Below are 16,945 nucleotides of genomic sequence, written 5' to 3'. Positions count from 1 at the left end.
TTCTTATTTTATTATGAAGAAAAGTAAGAAAATGTGTATTCAAGGACTGTGTTTTGTTTTTAAATTTGTTTATATGCATTTTAGGACGTATGCAAGTAATGTGGCCCGCTGCTACAAGAGCAGCACAGTATAGTACCACTGCCTACATTATGTCTAAACCAGAAACACATTAGTCACTAGTAATGTGTCAGCTTCTCACGCTGCCTTTGTGACCTTAGTGCAGATATCTACAGCGTACAAAGGCAAATAGTGTCTTAGCATTTCTATTAAGGTAGCCTGTGTGTGAGACTACAGACTCCTTAGAGTCAATGAATGACTGCTGGAGTTCCAGGCACAGCAGGGCTGCACTGCAAGACCCTGTCACAAACACAACACAGTACAAGCAGCAAGGAGTGGTGTTGTGTACCTGCAATCAGCATTTAGGAGGAAACTGCAGAAGGAGCACAAGTATGAGACCAGTTAGTGTGACTTAGGAAGGCGGCCTAAAAATGACAACAACAAACTCTCTTCCTTAGATTTGCACAGACATGTTCTAATGTAACTGTAGGAGGCACATAACATACCACGTTTAAAGTCAGCACTGTTGTGGGTTCATCCCCACTGGCCTGTAACTTTAGGTTGACTGCACACACAGTCCTGTTGTCCTGTCCTCCAGTCAATGTCTGTCTGCTACTGTATTTCCAGAACTGGAGCACAATGTGCGGTTGTTACCTCGAGGTAAGTGGGAAGCTCCAATGTGAAGAGGGGGCCCGGGAGCATTGCTGCGGATTATGGACATCTGAACATTTGTGGTCATAATATGATGCAGGTTACTGGGATGCCCCTGGAAGAAACAGCAGAGAAGACAGTCTTCACGAGGATGGTCTTAGCTATTGCCTACACAAAGTCAGTTTGCTTCAAACTGGGTCAGGTTGTTCTTGAAAACAACGAGAAAAATTTCCCCTTCCTTTTTTGTTTGGGGGATTTCCAGAGCAAAACCATGTATGATTCAAGGGCTGTACACTCATGTACAGTCTTGAGTCAGGTCTTTCCTTTGGATATTGGGTATCGTCTACAGCTATACTACCCTGCACATGCCCAATCTCTACGGGGAGTATGCCAGGGAAAGGGGCTCCATGAGCCTTTTCATCTAGTGTGTCTTAATAATGACCCCTGTAAATGAGAAGGCCCCAAGTGAGTATACTCCAACAGCCCCAACAAGTTACTAGACCACCGTACCAGATGGGACCTCTGACAATTTCTTTTTAGTAACTCGAATCTACACCAGTCTTTTATACTTGTTCTCCCTTTCCTGGTCACAGGCTTATTTACCCCACCATTCTATTTAAAAAAAAAAAAATCTTTATATTCATTATTCTTTATGCTACTTAAGATTTCTGAATACATGTCAGTTAATCCAACAGATATTGCCGTTAATGGCTTCAGCTCATTCCCTAAGTATTCTAGCACACTGATGTAAGTACATCACAGATGACATTTCCAAACTTCTGGCAATTATTTGGCATGATGTTAAATAGAGAACAAGACGGGGCATCTTTTTTTAATATTAATTTTTCTTGAAAACACAAAGGAAAAGAATTTTGAGATTTAGTTTCTTCACAAGTGTTATAATTCAAAGTATTTAATAAATCAACTATACATAATGGAATACAATTAAAATTTCAAGTTAAAACAGGAGCCTTTACTGTAAATGCTCACAATGAGAGGGCAGAGAGAACCTGCTACACATCTACTGTCCTCCAAGAAAACCTAGGATGCTTCCAGCAATCCGGCTTGGAGGTCGTCTCACCTCCTCAGTACCATCTCCTTCTAGTCAAGCACAAGCAGACTGTACCCTTTCTAGGACAAAGACTGCCCATGGCTATCTGTGATTGTACATTGAAGGTAGTACAGTAGCTGGCATAGGATATGCTCAGCAGATACAGCCTAATACTAAGCAGCCTGGGTGTTACTCCTTTTGACTTCAGCACTATTATCTCCCTATGGGTATCTGTAACCATTCAAATTTAGGACAAGGCCTAATGCACCCCTGGAGTTAAATGCATAATGATCAAAAGCTGGCAGTGCACTTAGAAAACTAACAAGTCAGGAGGAGAAAACAACCTGTTGTCCACTGATTGTTGCCACAGGAATGGCTGAGGCTTGAGGGATGCTGCTCTCCATGGTAACAGTAACCTGCCCTGGAACTTTCGGGGGAAGTGACATGGTAGAAGGGGGAGCAGGAGCAATGGGACGGCTAGGCATGGTAGGCTTCGGGGGTGGCTGCAAATAGAAAACCACAGGACACATGTCAATAGCTTTGCTCTAGCCGTGCATTTTACTTAACAGCACACAAGTCCAGTCTACAGAGTGGCATACAAAATGAGACAGGTATCATATGGCTCACCTGTCAGCATAGCTTTCCTGCAAAACTACTGGTGTTTTACAGTATAGAGGACGCAATGTACAAACAAGCTAAACATTTACTCAGAGACACACAAAGAGTACAAAGCAGAACCGGGAATAAAGCCTGGATTTGTACTGCTCACACTATATGCCTTGTCTTCTACACAATCCTGCCTCTCACATCTGCACAGACATAAACACAACTCTGAGTAACTAAAGCATTAACCCAAGTAACACAGAGAGCAACATGCTCAGATACCCCCAGTCAGTCAGCTACTAAAGCAAACTATGGAGAAGAGTGCTAAGATAAAACTCACTTAGCATGTATGTAAGCTGAGTAATTATCAACAGATTATACAACAGGTTCAGATATGGTGGCATATACCTACAATCCCAGTAAGTGGGAGGCAGACCCAAGAAAAACTATCCCAAGTTTGAGTCTAGCTTGGTGTACATGGAGAGTTCTAGGTCAGCCTGGACTATAGTGTAAACTTCATTTTAAAACAAATAAGCAAATTGATACAAATACAACAACGAAAAAGGGTAACAGAAAACTCCTGGGATGCCAAGTACTCAGGACAGTCTTGTCACTGCAGAATAGTACCCCTTTACATTACAGTGAAGTCTGAAGTGACAGCTGAAGGGGAAAAGCTGACGAAGCACTCTATGACACAGCCTAAGACTGGGTTAGCTTTGCCAAGGGCAAGCTGCCTTCAGCTGTGGTTCACTGTGAACTTTAAACGCCATTACCTTCATAAGTCCTTCTGAAAAAGAGAGTGGTACTGCTGGTGTCAGGTGTGCTGGCGGGGCTGTCACTGCGACAGGAGTGGCTGAGGCGACAGCATGGTGTGCAGGCAGCATCTGTACCTGTGGATAAGGCCTTACCACAACTGGCTCCTGCTTCTCTTCCCGGGGCGGCAGGGAGCTGCTAGGGCCCACATGCTCCCTGGTACCAACATCAGCATCTCGGCCAGCCTCATCGTTAACTGGTAAAGATATGAAGATAGAAATGGAATATTACAGTTCCTTGTAAGGTTAATTAGTATAAAACAGAGTAGTCCTTGCTGTTAAGATGAGAATTGAAATAGTGAACAATTCCTTGTGACACTGTTTTCTTTACGGAGAAAGGGTCTCACTACTGAAGTCCAGACAAGCCTATAATTTGCAATCCTCCAGTCTTAGCCTGTAGAGTGCTGGGTTACACGTGTATATCATGACCAATTCTCATGTAAGGGTTTCTAGAGAGTCTTGTTATATAACTTGGCTGACTTGGAATTCATTACATAGACCTAGCTAACTCTAAACTTGCAACAATCCTCTGCCTTGCCTTCCAACTGCTGGAATTATGAGCGTGCCCTATGTCTGACAAATGTTAAGTCTTTCTCTCTTTCATAACTGCTTTTGGTTTCATGTACTACATGCATGTGCGCTTGATGCCTATAGAAGCCAAAGTGGGCTTCAGACATCCTGGAACTGGAATTAAAGACAGCTGGGAGCTGGGAACTAAACCCAGGTACTTGCAGAAGCAGCAAGTACTTACTCTCAAGTGCTGAGCCATCCCTCCAGCCCTCTGTAAGCCTGTGCTGATGGACAGTGGAGCCAAGAGTCAGAACCGTGGGATGCGAGATCTTCTCTGAGTATGAACAATGGATCCTGACACTCACTGAAAGTAAGCTCAAACACGTTCTCCGTGGGAAAAGGCACTCCTGCCAAGCCTGACTGCTTGAGTTTGATCTCTAGAACTACAGAGGAGGAGGAGAGGCAACACCTACAAGGTCTCCTCTGACCTGCACATATGCACAGTGATAGGCAAAATTAAAACAGAAACTCTCAAATAGTTTAAACTACGCTACAGATATAGTATAACTTCATTTAAAGTGGCTTGCTTGTTTTCTGAAAGAATGTTTAACTCTGCAGCTAGATTGGCCTCTAATTTGTGATCCTCCTGTCTCAGAATTCTGAGTGTTGAGATTACAAGTATGCACCACCATGCTTGTCAAGTTATATAAAAATTTGGCATTAAAAAGATATGTTTAATCTTCAATCTACAATAGTTCCCTGCCTGAAAAATATGCTAGTACAGTAAGCGCAAGCTTGTGGGAGGAAGCAATCAAGAGTTGGTTTAAGTTAAAGCCCACTCCGTTAGATGGAAACTGCTTGTGTGGCCAAGAACCCGAAACCAGATAGACAGTCCAGGGGATAGGGGAAAATCAAATACTCCTGTTCTGCTAAAGGAACATAGCAATAAAATGACTCCTAATGACATTCTGCTATACCCATAGACCAGTGCCTTGCTCAGCTATCATCAGAGAAGCTTCCTACTGCAATAAACAGGAGACCTATAGCCAGACAGTATAAAGAATGAGAGACCTTGCAATACTGAGTTCTAAATGAGATGAAGCCATCAAATTCCTCCCCTAAGGCTAAGTGCGGAAACAAACAAAAAACAAACAAACACTTAAAATGCATTTAATTAAAATCTTTGGATGTTTATATCTACATTCAATAGACATCTAACCACTTCATAATACTTATATTGGAATAACATGTACCCAATGAATAAGGGAAACCTATGGAAGTAGAGGCAGAGAGTGTAAAATCCAGGGGAGATGGAAGACACCAAGGAATCAAGGCCTGGTACACATATGAACTCACAGACTTTGGCAGACATATGCATGGACATGCACAGGGCCTGCATGGGTCTGCACCAGATGGGGTCCTACAGCTGAAACCAGTAGCTTTCTCCAACTGATAGACATTTGCAAATTTTCTTCAAGGTAGTCTTACTGGGAGAACAAAGCACTCCTAAGTGTAGACTCTATGCCCAACAGTAGATGGCCAACAGAGACTCAAAGGCCTTGTTAGAGGTTGTCTCACAGTATTAAGTCAAGGCTTCCCCTACTCCCCTCACCTTACAGGTCCTTAGGATATGTGTGTGTGTGTGTATGTATGTATGTGTATATATATATTATAGGTTTTGAGTTTTTATGATTCATGTGTATGTGAATTTGTCTCTCTGCATCTATATGCACTTCTTGAACTTTTTCTTTGGCTCTTTTTCCTGTTTGGTTGTTTTATATTTATTTTATTATTATTATTCCTCAGATTTCTGTTTTGTAAAAAGTGACAGAAAGGGTATGGATATGGAAGGAAGGGAGGTGAGGGCAAGTGGGGAGACACTGGGAGGAGCAGGAGGGCTGTAATCAGAATCTGTTGATGAAGAAAAATTTATTTTCAATAAGAACAACAAACCTGTGGACTCTGACGAACACTGTTTTTGACAGGTATGAATATTTTCCTATAAAAGTTTGCTTTGTTTCATTTTGTATGTGTGTTTTTTTTTTTTTAATGTACCTGAGTGCTCTATCTGCATGCCAGAAGAGAGCATCAGATCACATTATAGATGGTTGTGAGCTGCTATGTGGTTGTTGGGAATTGAACTCAGTCATCTTTCCAGCCTTTACATCTATTTTTTCAATGGAACATTTTTAATGTTGACAAGATTGATAAATTCAATATTATACATTAAAGATGAACTTCATTTGTTTAGTTAAAAAAATGTTTAAGTCAGTGTTGTGTAGTAATGCCTTCTAGACAAAACTTTTCATTGTTAAGAGATGCTCTTAAAACATTGGATGTTCTATGGGGAGGTGAAACATTCATCCTGCATCTTATTAATAAGCTCAGGAAGTTAACAATTCAAAGGTTTCAGGAATTCCCTGGAACTGACCACATCTACAGGCCCCTCCTCAAGTACAAAGGAGCGCTAAGGACTGCTGAGAGGCATTCTCAGTAGCTACGCTACCACAAACAGGCAGAGCAGCCAGGCTGCACGCAAATGATACACACCAACATGCTGACCTGTTGTCCCCCATGCTGTGGTGGGCGTTGGTGATATAGCTGTCTTTGAGCCATTTCTGCTCCTTTAAGTAACTCTTCACTCATATACGTAACCCAAATAAACTCCTGGGTTCCATGTGGATTTCGGCAGTATTCTTACTTTGGTTTTCCATGGGTTTCCTCTGTGTGTTTCCTAGATGTTTATTCATGTCTTCCCAGGAACAGTGCCATACAACACTTGGGTGAATCAAGGCCAGCCCGCCTAGGCAACTTAGTGAAACCTGGACTCGAATGTAAAAAGTTAAGAAAATGTTGGGGCCTGGCTCAATGGTAGGTAGGTACCTGCCTGGTACACATGGGCTCCTTGGTTCAGTCCCTAGAACCACAAAAAACAGGGGAGGGAGGAAAAGGAAGAAAGAGACAAATGCATTTCCTAACTTGAAGAACACACCATTCTCAGGAGTGCAGGTAAGGACGAAAGGTACTTTTGACTGTATATATACTCTTTCTTTTGAGTGTTGGACTACCAGAACACATAACCCACTGAAAAGTTAAGACAATGCAAGATCAGCTAAGCACAGAAGTACAAGCCTGGAACCCAGAAGCTGAGGTAGGAGGACTGCTACCAGCTCGAGGCCAGCCTTACCTAACACCGCTTTAATCACTGTACTCTGGAGGCAGAGCTCCATGAGTCTGAGGCCAGCCTGGTCTATGTCTAGGCAAGAGTTGTACGGTGATACCCTGTCTCTAAGTACATAAAAAATGAGGACCAAATACTAACGTAATAAAGGATGATCATTTGTGAAAATACTAATTCACATTTGGCTGTTTTTCTTTGTTTAGGTTTTTTGAGACAGTCTCATCAGCAGTCTGGCCTGGAACCTACTTTATAGCTTAGGCTGACCTTGAACTTGCAATGTCTTGTTTGAACTCGCTTGTTGTTTCCTAAGTGTCAACATCAGAGGTGTACACTCCCATACCCAACTAAACAAAGTAACACCATGCTTAATTTTCATAACATAAAACATTTACTTAAGCAGAAAGTTAAAGTTATTTGAAAAACTGTATAGAAAATCCCGCCATGAAAATCTATATGCCAAAGATGCTATCAGTTAATGTTTTAATACCATCTTTGGACACTTGTCACCTCTTTTTAAATTTGGTGTAGATTTTTATTTAACTAATTTTCAGTGACGTGTAACCTACATATAGGGAAGTATGTAACTGTTAATGATAATAGTTGAATGGGCTTTCACAAACCTAAATCACTCAGTGTACCAACACCTAGTTAATAACCAACACACAACTGGCTACTACTTTGAGCCTCATGTAACCAAACTTACGACAAACTGATTTTACTTTATTATTTACTTACAGACATGACCAATGTACATTATTGCACGAGCCAGAAAATGTTCAATACAGTCAGAAAATGTTAACTTGTAACAACTAAGTTACAAGTTATCTATCTTACTGCTAAGAGACATTTAGGATTGTTTTCAAGCTTTGCTATGATAATGGCAGTACTATTAATAGTCTACTGGACACAAACCTACTACTGCTAAGTAATATAAATAACATCAATGCACCTTTGGGGGTGTACAGTCTATGTACACATGTACAGGTAATCTCATCTGTTTTGGCCCCTCTAGAGGCCAGAGGTTAACACTGAGTGGCTTTTCTCTGCCACCTTATGCTCTGAGACAGAGTTGAGAGCTCACCACTTTGGCTAGAGCCCCTGGGATCTGCCTGTCTTCAGCCTCCAAAACTGGAGTTACAGGCATGTACACAGCTTTTAAATGGGTGTGGGGAAATCTAAGCTCAGGTCATGCCTACACACCAAACACTTTACACACAAAGTCATGTCCTTAGCTCCAGTTTACTACATCATTTGTAAAATGTTATGTAACTCTACCGTAGTCTTTAAAACTACTGTATTTCTGACTATTTTTCATTCTCAAAGTACAAGAACTAGACTAAATGATTCTTATTTTCATTTTTGGAGTTTTTAAAAATTATTATTTTAAGGTTATGTGGTGTACAGGTGCCCTTGGAATTCTGAAGAGGGTATCAGCTTCTCTGGAGCTGGAATTAGTTACAAGCAATTGTGAGTCATCTGATGTGGGTGCTCTGAACTTAACTCAGGTCCTCTACAAAAGTAGCAACTCTTAACAGCTGAGTCTTCTCTCACAAGTCTATTTTCTATTTCACACACAAGTGACTTGATTCTCCCAGAGCACTCAGAAATTTTGCAATTAGGGTTTACAAAATCACTTGACTGAGGTACGACTTAAGTGTCGTGGTTTTTACCCCTTTTACAGGGGTTGCCTAGGACCATCGGAAAACAGATATTAATATTACGATTCATAACAACAACAAAATTACAGTTGTGAAGTAGCAACAAAGGTATTTTATGGTTGGGGGTCACCACAACATGAGGAACCATGTTAAAGGGTCCTAGCATTCAGAAGACTGCTATAGTGTCTACTTGAAGAGAATTCAATGACTTCTATAGAAACCTCAGCCTCGTGAGCAGAATGGTGATGTAAAATGTGAATGCTTAACTTTCTAAGAGACTGTCAACTATTTTCCAAAGCAACTGTACCATTTTCCGTTTCTGCCAGCAGTGTCAGTGTACACCAGGCACTCCTCATCCCCACAGAGCCTTGATACACACCCATTCTATGGGTGGCTAGTATTTAAGTATCATTAGGGCTCTAATTAGGATTGCCACAATGACCAGTGATGCTAGTTTTTTTTTTTTTTTTTTTAAATACTTTTTTTTTGGTTTTTTGAGACAGGGTTTCTCTGTGTAGCTCTGGCTGTCCTGGAACTCACTTTGTAGACCAGGCTGGTCTTGAGCTCAGAAATCCGCCTGCCTCTGCCTCCTGAGAGCTGGGATTAAAGGCGTGCGCCACCACACCCGGCTAAATAGTTTTAATATGACCAAAAATCATTCAGTCTTCTTTAGTGACACATATGGTCATCTCTTAACCATTTATAATCAACCAGCTTTACTAAGGAATGATCCACTAATATAAAATCCACTAATTCAATAGGATATGCTAATAAAAATCCACCAATTCTGTATAAAATAAAAACTTTAAAATTTTTTTTAAAAAAGATTTATTTATTTATTATATGTAAGTACACTGTAGCTGTCTTCAGACACTCCAGAAGAGGGTGTCAGATCTTGTTAGGGATGGTTATGAGCCACCATGTGGTTGCTGGGATTTGAACTCTGGACCTTCGGAAGAGCACTTGGGTGCTCTTACGCACTGAGCCATCTCACCAGCCCCATAAAATAAACTTTTAAAATCTATAATGTTATAACCACAACTCAGTTACTATATAGAACTCTGTCAATCACTGTTGTTTTATATGCTCTGCCCAAGGAGTGGTACTATTAGAAGGTGTGGCCCTGTTGGAGTAGCTGTGTCATTGTGGCCATGGGCTTTAAAACCCTCATCCTAGCTGTCTGGAAGCCAGTACTTTGCTAGCAGCCTTCAGATCAAGAGGCAGAACTCTCAACTCCTCCTGCACCATGCCTGCCTGGATGCTGCCATGTTTCTGCCTTGGTGATAATGGACTGAACTCTGAACCTGTAAGCCAGGCCCAATTAAATGTCCTTTATAAGAGTTGTATTGGTCATGGTGTCTGCTTACAGCAGTAAAACCCTCACTGAGACAACTGATAACTAGTTCACTCATGCTCCTCTGGTACCAATTCTCTCTCTCCTGCTCTCTACTCCCTAGACTTTAAGGACCTGCTATGCCAATAGAGCTGTCAGGTCCCAGATTCTATACACAGAGAAGCTTACCATGTGTGGTTCTGTGAGTCTGGCTCTTTCCCTTAGCGTACTGCAGGAGTTCATGGGTGCTCTCTCTAAGTGTACTGATGTTCCACTAGAGCTCTGCTATTGCACAGGAGCAGCCCATCGAACAGTGTTTGCTTTTTAAGGCACCATCTGATAAACATTTCCATTTCCCTAGCTTTTGGCTATTAGGAACAAAAATTCTATAAACATCTGAATACAAATCTTTGGATAAGCATACACTTACGTTAACTTAGTTAAATACTGAAGGAATAAAACTGGTTGCTTGTGTTTAATTTTTTAAGATTCTGCCAAACTGTTTTCCAAACTGGCTAGACTACTTAGAGCTCTGCGGCTTCACAGTCATACCAAGGCATGGCATTCACCATTCTAACTTTAATTATTCTAGTGGATAAATGTGGTTTGAATTTCTATTATCCTGAGGATGAAAACTGTTAAGCATTTTCATGTACTTCTTTTAACAGTTAGTTTGTAACAGTTGGGTATCTATTAGGTAGACAAATTTTTTTTCCTAACAATTAAAAAAATTAGGCTATTTATCATTTTATTATTTAGTTACAGGAGTTCTTTCTATATCTGGGATATGAGTCGCTACTGATAGAGCTATTATAAAAATACCTTATATCCTTTGTTTGGGACATCCTCTTTGGTATTGGTAATGATGTCTTTTGAAATGAGGTTATTTTTAATTTATAGCAACTGTTATTTATTTTGTTTTTTGAGACAGGGTTTGTCTGTGCAACCTTGGTTGTCCTGGAATTTACTATGTAAACCAGGCTAATCTTGAACTCAGAGATCCACCTCTGTGCTTCCCAAGTGCCGGGATTAAAGGTGTGTGCACCACCGCCTGGCTCAACTGTTTCTTTTATAATTAGTATTTTTTTTTTTTTTGACCTGAAAAACTTTTGCTTACTGAAGTTACAAATGATTTCTTTTATGTTTTCTTTTAAAAATTAAAACTTTTATATTTAGTATCATGGTATTCTTGAATTAATTTTTTTACTTAAGAGGAAAGTAATGGTCAAGGTCTTTTTTCCCCCCCATATTCTGGCATTTGGGGCTAACCAGACAGCAATGTGGGTAAAAGCACTTGCTGTGAAAGTCTGATGGCCCGAACTTCATCTCCAGGTCCCAGGGTAGAAGAAAAGTAACAACAAAAAAACCCCAAATAACAACCACCAAATGAATCCTACAAAGTTGTTTTCCTGCCCCCATACTAGTTTACTGAAGTTCATTTCCATATCTAATTATACACTTCTGCTAAAACAAAACAAAACAAAACAAAAAGCCTAGCCAAGCTGATTCAGGACACTTTACTTTACTCTAGTCTTTTTTTTTTTTTTCTTTTCAAGACAAGGTTTCTCTGTGTAGCCCTGGCTGTCCTGGAAGTCACTCTATAGACCAGGCTGGCCTCGAACTCAGAAATCCACCTGCCTCTGCCTCCCAAGTGCTGGGATTAAAGGCGTGTGCCACCACACCCGGCTATTCTATTCATTTATATTATGCCAATACCCATACCATCTTGATTATGAAGACTTGTGTTAGGTTGTAAAGTGAGGTACTAATGATTCTCCTTTCTCTGGGGTCATAATTACTTTAGAAATCCTTAAACTCTTTGGATTTTAAAATAAATTTAGAATTGGGCTGTCAAAAGTCTACAAATATGATTTCTTTGCATATACTTATGACTTAGGGAAGAAACTCCGGTGCTGAGAATAACAAGTCTTTTAGCCCGTGACCACCAGGATCCTTCACTTACCTAGTTACCTGACCCCTCTCGTCAACGTCTTTGCTTCAACTTCACATTTTTACCTCTCCCTCTCCCTGTTTTTGTTGAGACTGGGTCTTACTATGTAGTCTTGGCTAGCCTGGGACTTGCTATGTAGACTAGGTTGGCCTTGAACTCAGAGATCTGAACATTCAAGGTAAGTACTATGGGCCAGGCGTGGCGCACGCCTTTAATCCCAGCACTTGGGAGGCAGAGGCAGGTGGATTTCTGAGTTCGAGGCCAGCCTGGTCTACAGAGTGACTTCCAGGACAGCCAGGGCTACACAGAGAAACCCTGTCTTGAAAAAAAACAAACCAAAAAAAAAAAAAGATAAGTACTATGCCACTGAGCTACATCTCCAACCATGCTTCCATTTGTTTTCAACAAATCTCGAAGCACTAGCCATTTCTACTTTGTACATAGACTTTAATTCCTGGCATGCTTAGGACCCCAATTTATCCCTTGTGAGACAGACATATGTGACTATTTAGGTGAAACCCTCTTCTCTCCCTCCAGCCTCCTCTTTCATTGTGCTAAGGGTCTTATGTACTTCAGGATAGCCCAGAAGATGCTGGGTACCTGCTTTTTGTTATTAGAGTTGTTATAGCATGTACCACCAGATCCCATTTATGTGGTGCTAGGGATGGAACCCAGAGCACCAGTCTGCTCAGTGAGCACTCTGGTAAGTGAGTTGCATTGGCAGCTTCTACAGAAAGAAGGGGGCTGGGCTGCATTTCTGATGATCATGCAGCTCTTACATCATGTTGGACTGCATAGTCTTACTTAGACTTCACTTTTTTTTTTTTTGAGAATAAATTTTATTTACTTAATAAAATAAAAGCTAAGACAAAAATACTGATGTGAGAAATGAAGAGGTAGATTGTTCATGAAAAATTTCAAAACACTATTAAGATTTGAGCTGGGTCTTGAACTCTGGCAAGTAGAGGAGCATGGAGCAAACTATGAAAACCGTCTAGGAAAGAAGTCATTATTAGGCTTGATTCTAATCAAGACTCACACTGCAAAGCTCCATAGATCGATCTCCCTTTCTTTTTTCCATAAGAAACTCTCATTTCTTCCCTTTAAAAACCAATATTCTTAGTTCCATCTTTTAAAATTACCATTGTGAACATTTGCCAAAGGCAAAATATTGTCAGAAGATTTTTGGGGGGGAAGGAGTGTCTCACTCACATAGCCCATGGCCTTGAATTTGCTTAGTAGCCAAACTTTAGCTACAGTTCTTTAAACTGGTGAGGTTTCTTCAACTACCCAAGTTCTTGGATTACAGGTGGGGTTCAGTATGTGTAACAAGAAATAAAGAACTTTAGATGGCTGTACAAGAAGTTGACTACAATGTGTGCTATCCATTATAGCCAGTGCATGCTCACAAAAGGCTTAATGAGACACAGGATCTGTAATATGGTAGAAGACAGAGTCAGCACAGACATCTAGAAAATGACAGCTAGGATGAATCCTCAAGGAAGAAAAACCTGGACAGGAAGAAAGACTGTGCCACAGGGAAAATGGGAGAATTCCTGAGAACTACAAACACTTTATACAGAAAAACCAGTACACACTGTCCGGCAGCAGGCGTAGAGTTGCTTACAGTAACAAACAAATCTGTAATTAAAAACTGAATTAGCACGAACTAGTCAAAGCAGCAGGAATGAGCCCAAAAGCTTGCTGGTGGAGAAAGCCAGCCAGGCATGGTGGGACAAAGGTGATCCCAGAACTGTCTTGAGATCAGCCTGAGCTACCTTGTGAGCCAAGGGGGGGGGGGGTGAGAGACAGAATACAATGACAACTAGAGACGCCTCAGCCTTTGGCTTGAGCAGTGAGTGAAAAGCAGCACTTGCCATCAGGAAACAAGAAACAGACAGGGAAAAGGACTTCACTTCAGCTTGCAATATATACTTAGTACAGAGGGTAAACAAAGTCTGAAGACTGCTCACTGGCTTTGATAAGTCTTGGAGGGTGGAAGGGGTTTATCCAGTGCATTTAGGATGTCTAGTACTTCAGTTGTGACAATCACAACTGTCTCTAGACATTGCCAATTATAGAATATCATCCAACCCACCACTGAGAATCACAGTCTACAGCACTCAAAGGATACGCTACAAATAAAAACCAAGTGTATAAATACTTTTCAACCCTCTTTCCAGAGCTGGGGCAGCAGCTCATTCAATGGTGTGCCTGTCAGCCAAGCTTCCTCAGTTCCAGTCCCAGTGAGCCACCCTGTATCAAAAACCAAGGACAGTTCCTAGGAAGCGCGTTTGAGGCTGACCTCTTGCCTTTCAAAGCACACATGCATGACCTCATAAACACACTCTCACATACTTTCTCTCACACACTCTGTCTCTCTTTTCCTAATCTTAAGGTCCTAAGAAGCAGAACTTGCTCACATTCACTGCTGGGATCTCTCAGGGCACCATCATCATACCTATACCTCTAGAGAGAATGAAATCTAACATACAAACACATTTGAGAATGGTTCTTACAAGCATGGTTTACTACAGTTGCACACTTAGTCTAGCATATATAAATGATTTTTAAAAAAGAGAGGGAAATGCCTTAAATGCCTTATTTTAAGTGTATTGACACACCCTTTCGTCAAAGTCGATAAAACAGTAATTATGAAAAGAAACTTGCTAATTTGAAGATAATGACATTCTTCAAACAGTCATCAATACAAAAGAACTGTAACATATCTTACCTGTGGCAACTTGGTTTATCAACCCTGCGGAACCACTGCTTGTGATCTGTGAAGGTGGCTGGCTAAGCCCAGGGGAAGGGGTTCCTAACCGAGGAAACTGCTGGGAACTCATTTCCACCTGCAAAACAAGCAAGATTTCAGACTCTGAAATTAGAACCGACATCGAGAGATCAAAGCATCTTTAGTACCCGGGACCTCTCAGAAAAACACATAACTACTTCATTTATCTAAAAGTTATCATCAATGGTGCAGACATCTCTTGAGGGTTGTTTTTTTTTTTTTTATGTTCTAAGGCTAAATTAATAATGACAGACTTTATACAAATGTTGGAGGCTACTATAACCTTCCAAATATTTACGGATTAAAAAAACAACAACACGGAATGTTATATAGTCGCCAAATAACCATAACCATAGGCTGTGTAAAATTTTTATGGAAAATAGTATGGTTCCTTTAAAAACTCAAGCCTCACACCAAGGTAAATAGAACCATAATTAGGATGTCATAATGCCCAGCCCCAAGAAAGGGTTGAAAAATCTTACATTAAGACCCGATGCTTGAGGAATCCTCAAACGCTTTTCCGTAAAGGCCTCCATTTAAGGATTTCCTTTCTTCCTCATCACGGATAATCCCCCCCACCCCCCACCCCGCGACACCGGTAGGATTCGAGAACCACGGTCTCTAAAATTGGCTTCACTTTTCCCCTCAGGCTTCGCCTATCTCCGGTCTACCCCAGTTATCCCCATTTTCCCCTCCGAGATCCCAGGACACACGTTTCCAGACACCCCGGGTGTCGAAGCTCTGTCTCCCGGAGAAAACGTCCTACGGAGCCCTCTCGGCAAGATAAATAATGTGCCCTTTTACATGCGGCCGTCACGAAGGGCTCGAGGGGCTCTGCAGGCACGGAGGGAACGCAATTCGGAACGCGTCCCCGGCCCGCCTCAGTTCAGCCCGCCCGCCAGCCACACTCACCCTACGGCCAGCCGCTCCGCTCCTAGTCCTCTTACCACCCAACCTACCCCTGCCTCCCCCGCCCGCTCATTGGCCAGACGCGGGGTGCATCACTGCATTCAGCACCAATCCTCAGTTGCCTGCGCGGTCTGGGCCCGCCCCGCCCTCCCGACGGCCGCCAGCCAATAAGACGCCAGTCTCGCCGGGGGCGGGGAGCAGCCTAAACTCCGGGGCTGGGCCAATAGAAGGGAGAGAGAGGCGATCCCTGGCGAGAAGGGCGGGGATCCGGGAGGCCCCGCCCCAGCAAGGGTCTGAAAGCGGCGGGCGCAGGGCCCGGATGTGGAGAGTCACTTTAAACTGCTCCAGAAGCCAAACTCCCTAGGCCGTCCTCCTTCCCGCTGACTTCCCTGCGGAGGCCCGCGCCCGCCACGCCCCCACGCCCGGAGCTGCCCACCCCTCGGTGTTTCTTGTCCTCCTTCCCACCGATCATCCGGACCCTGCCGCAGACTCGACTGCTCTGCCTAGCTTGCTAAAGAGCTGGAAGGAGGACCGCAAGAGCTGTGGCGGCTCTGTCCTTCCCCCAGGGACGAGCACCGGGAGACTGCCTAGGCAGTCCCGCCCCCTCGACTCCTCCTCTCCCTCCCGGCTCTCGTTCCGCCATTACCTGGGCGCGGCCACGCCGTCTAGAGCTTGCTCTTGTGTGCTCCCCGTCTTTAGGGCTAATGTCCTCGGGCTCCGGAGCCGCAGCCGCAGCCGGGCCGCTAGCACTCTGTCCCCCCACCCCTCACTCCAGCTTGGCCGCTTCCGCCGCCGTAACGAGACTTTCGCTTACTGGCTGCGACAAACCCCGCCCCTCGCTCAGGCAGCCAGTCCTCGCCTGCAGGGAACAGGACCACAGTCGGTCCCGCCTCCCGGAGCCGAAGAGGCCTCTAGGAAATGTAGTCCCTAGCCCTAAGAGGGCGGGGCCTGAGCGACGCGACGCGGGCTTCGCTGTCCTTCGCAGTCAAGTCTGAAGACTGTTCTGCCATTTCTTTGGGGGACTGACACGATAAAGGATTCCGCGGTTTCGCTTCAGCGGGAAAGCACTCGGTTGAATTTTACCCCGGTGATGGAGGCCGTGGAACGCGTAAGGAGTAAAGGAGGATGGTTGTGGCTGCCCCGGGAGCCCGCCGTATCCTCATTGAGTCCTTCTTCCCTTGCTGCACGTTGGATTGGGTCTTGGCATGGAGGGATCACCGCGGTGGCTGGACCCCGCTGGAGCTGAACACCCGCCTGGGCCGTGCTCAGTGCACACAATTGGATAAGGCAGCTCTACTCTCTCTCAAGTCTTCCGGATTACAAAGAGAGGGGTGGGGTACTGTTTTGCTTGTAGTGGAAGTTATAATAGAGTTTATGTTTATAGCACCAGAGATGGTGCTATAATTTTTTTGTCTGCTAAGAGATTACGGACCCC

The 16,945-nt window shown here is 43.0% G+C and overlaps 1 protein-coding gene across 1 annotated transcript in view; it reads right to left on the bottom strand.

Moving 5' to 3' along the window:
* The window catches only part of Sap130 (Sin3A associated protein 130), a 77,656-nt gene extending 61,387 nt beyond the window's left edge, over window positions 1–16,269 (bottom strand). Inside the window, exons 1-5 of the mRNA XM_021215039.2 lie at window positions 16,157–16,269; window positions 14,542–14,659; window positions 3,136–3,371; window positions 2,104–2,262; window positions 712–823 (exon numbers count right to left, since the gene is read on the bottom strand). Of these exons, the coding sequence (XP_021070698.1) occupies window positions 712–823; window positions 2,104–2,262; window positions 3,136–3,371; window positions 14,542–14,653 (619 nt within the window). The 5' untranslated portion in view covers window positions 14,654–14,659; window positions 16,157–16,269. The remainder of the gene's footprint in view (window positions 1–711; window positions 824–2,103; window positions 2,263–3,135; window positions 3,372–14,541; window positions 14,660–16,156) is intronic.
* Window positions 16,270–16,945: the final 676 nt, after the last annotated feature.

The sequence above is a fragment of the Mus pahari genome, chromosome 15 (genome assembly GCF_900095145.1).
Source record: "Mus pahari chromosome 15, PAHARI_EIJ_v1.1, whole genome shotgun sequence".
NCBI lineage: Eukaryota > Metazoa > Chordata > Mammalia > Rodentia > Muridae > Mus > Mus pahari.
Note: the sequence above shows the minus strand (reverse complement) of the source record. Positions and strands in the feature narration are given on the sequence as shown.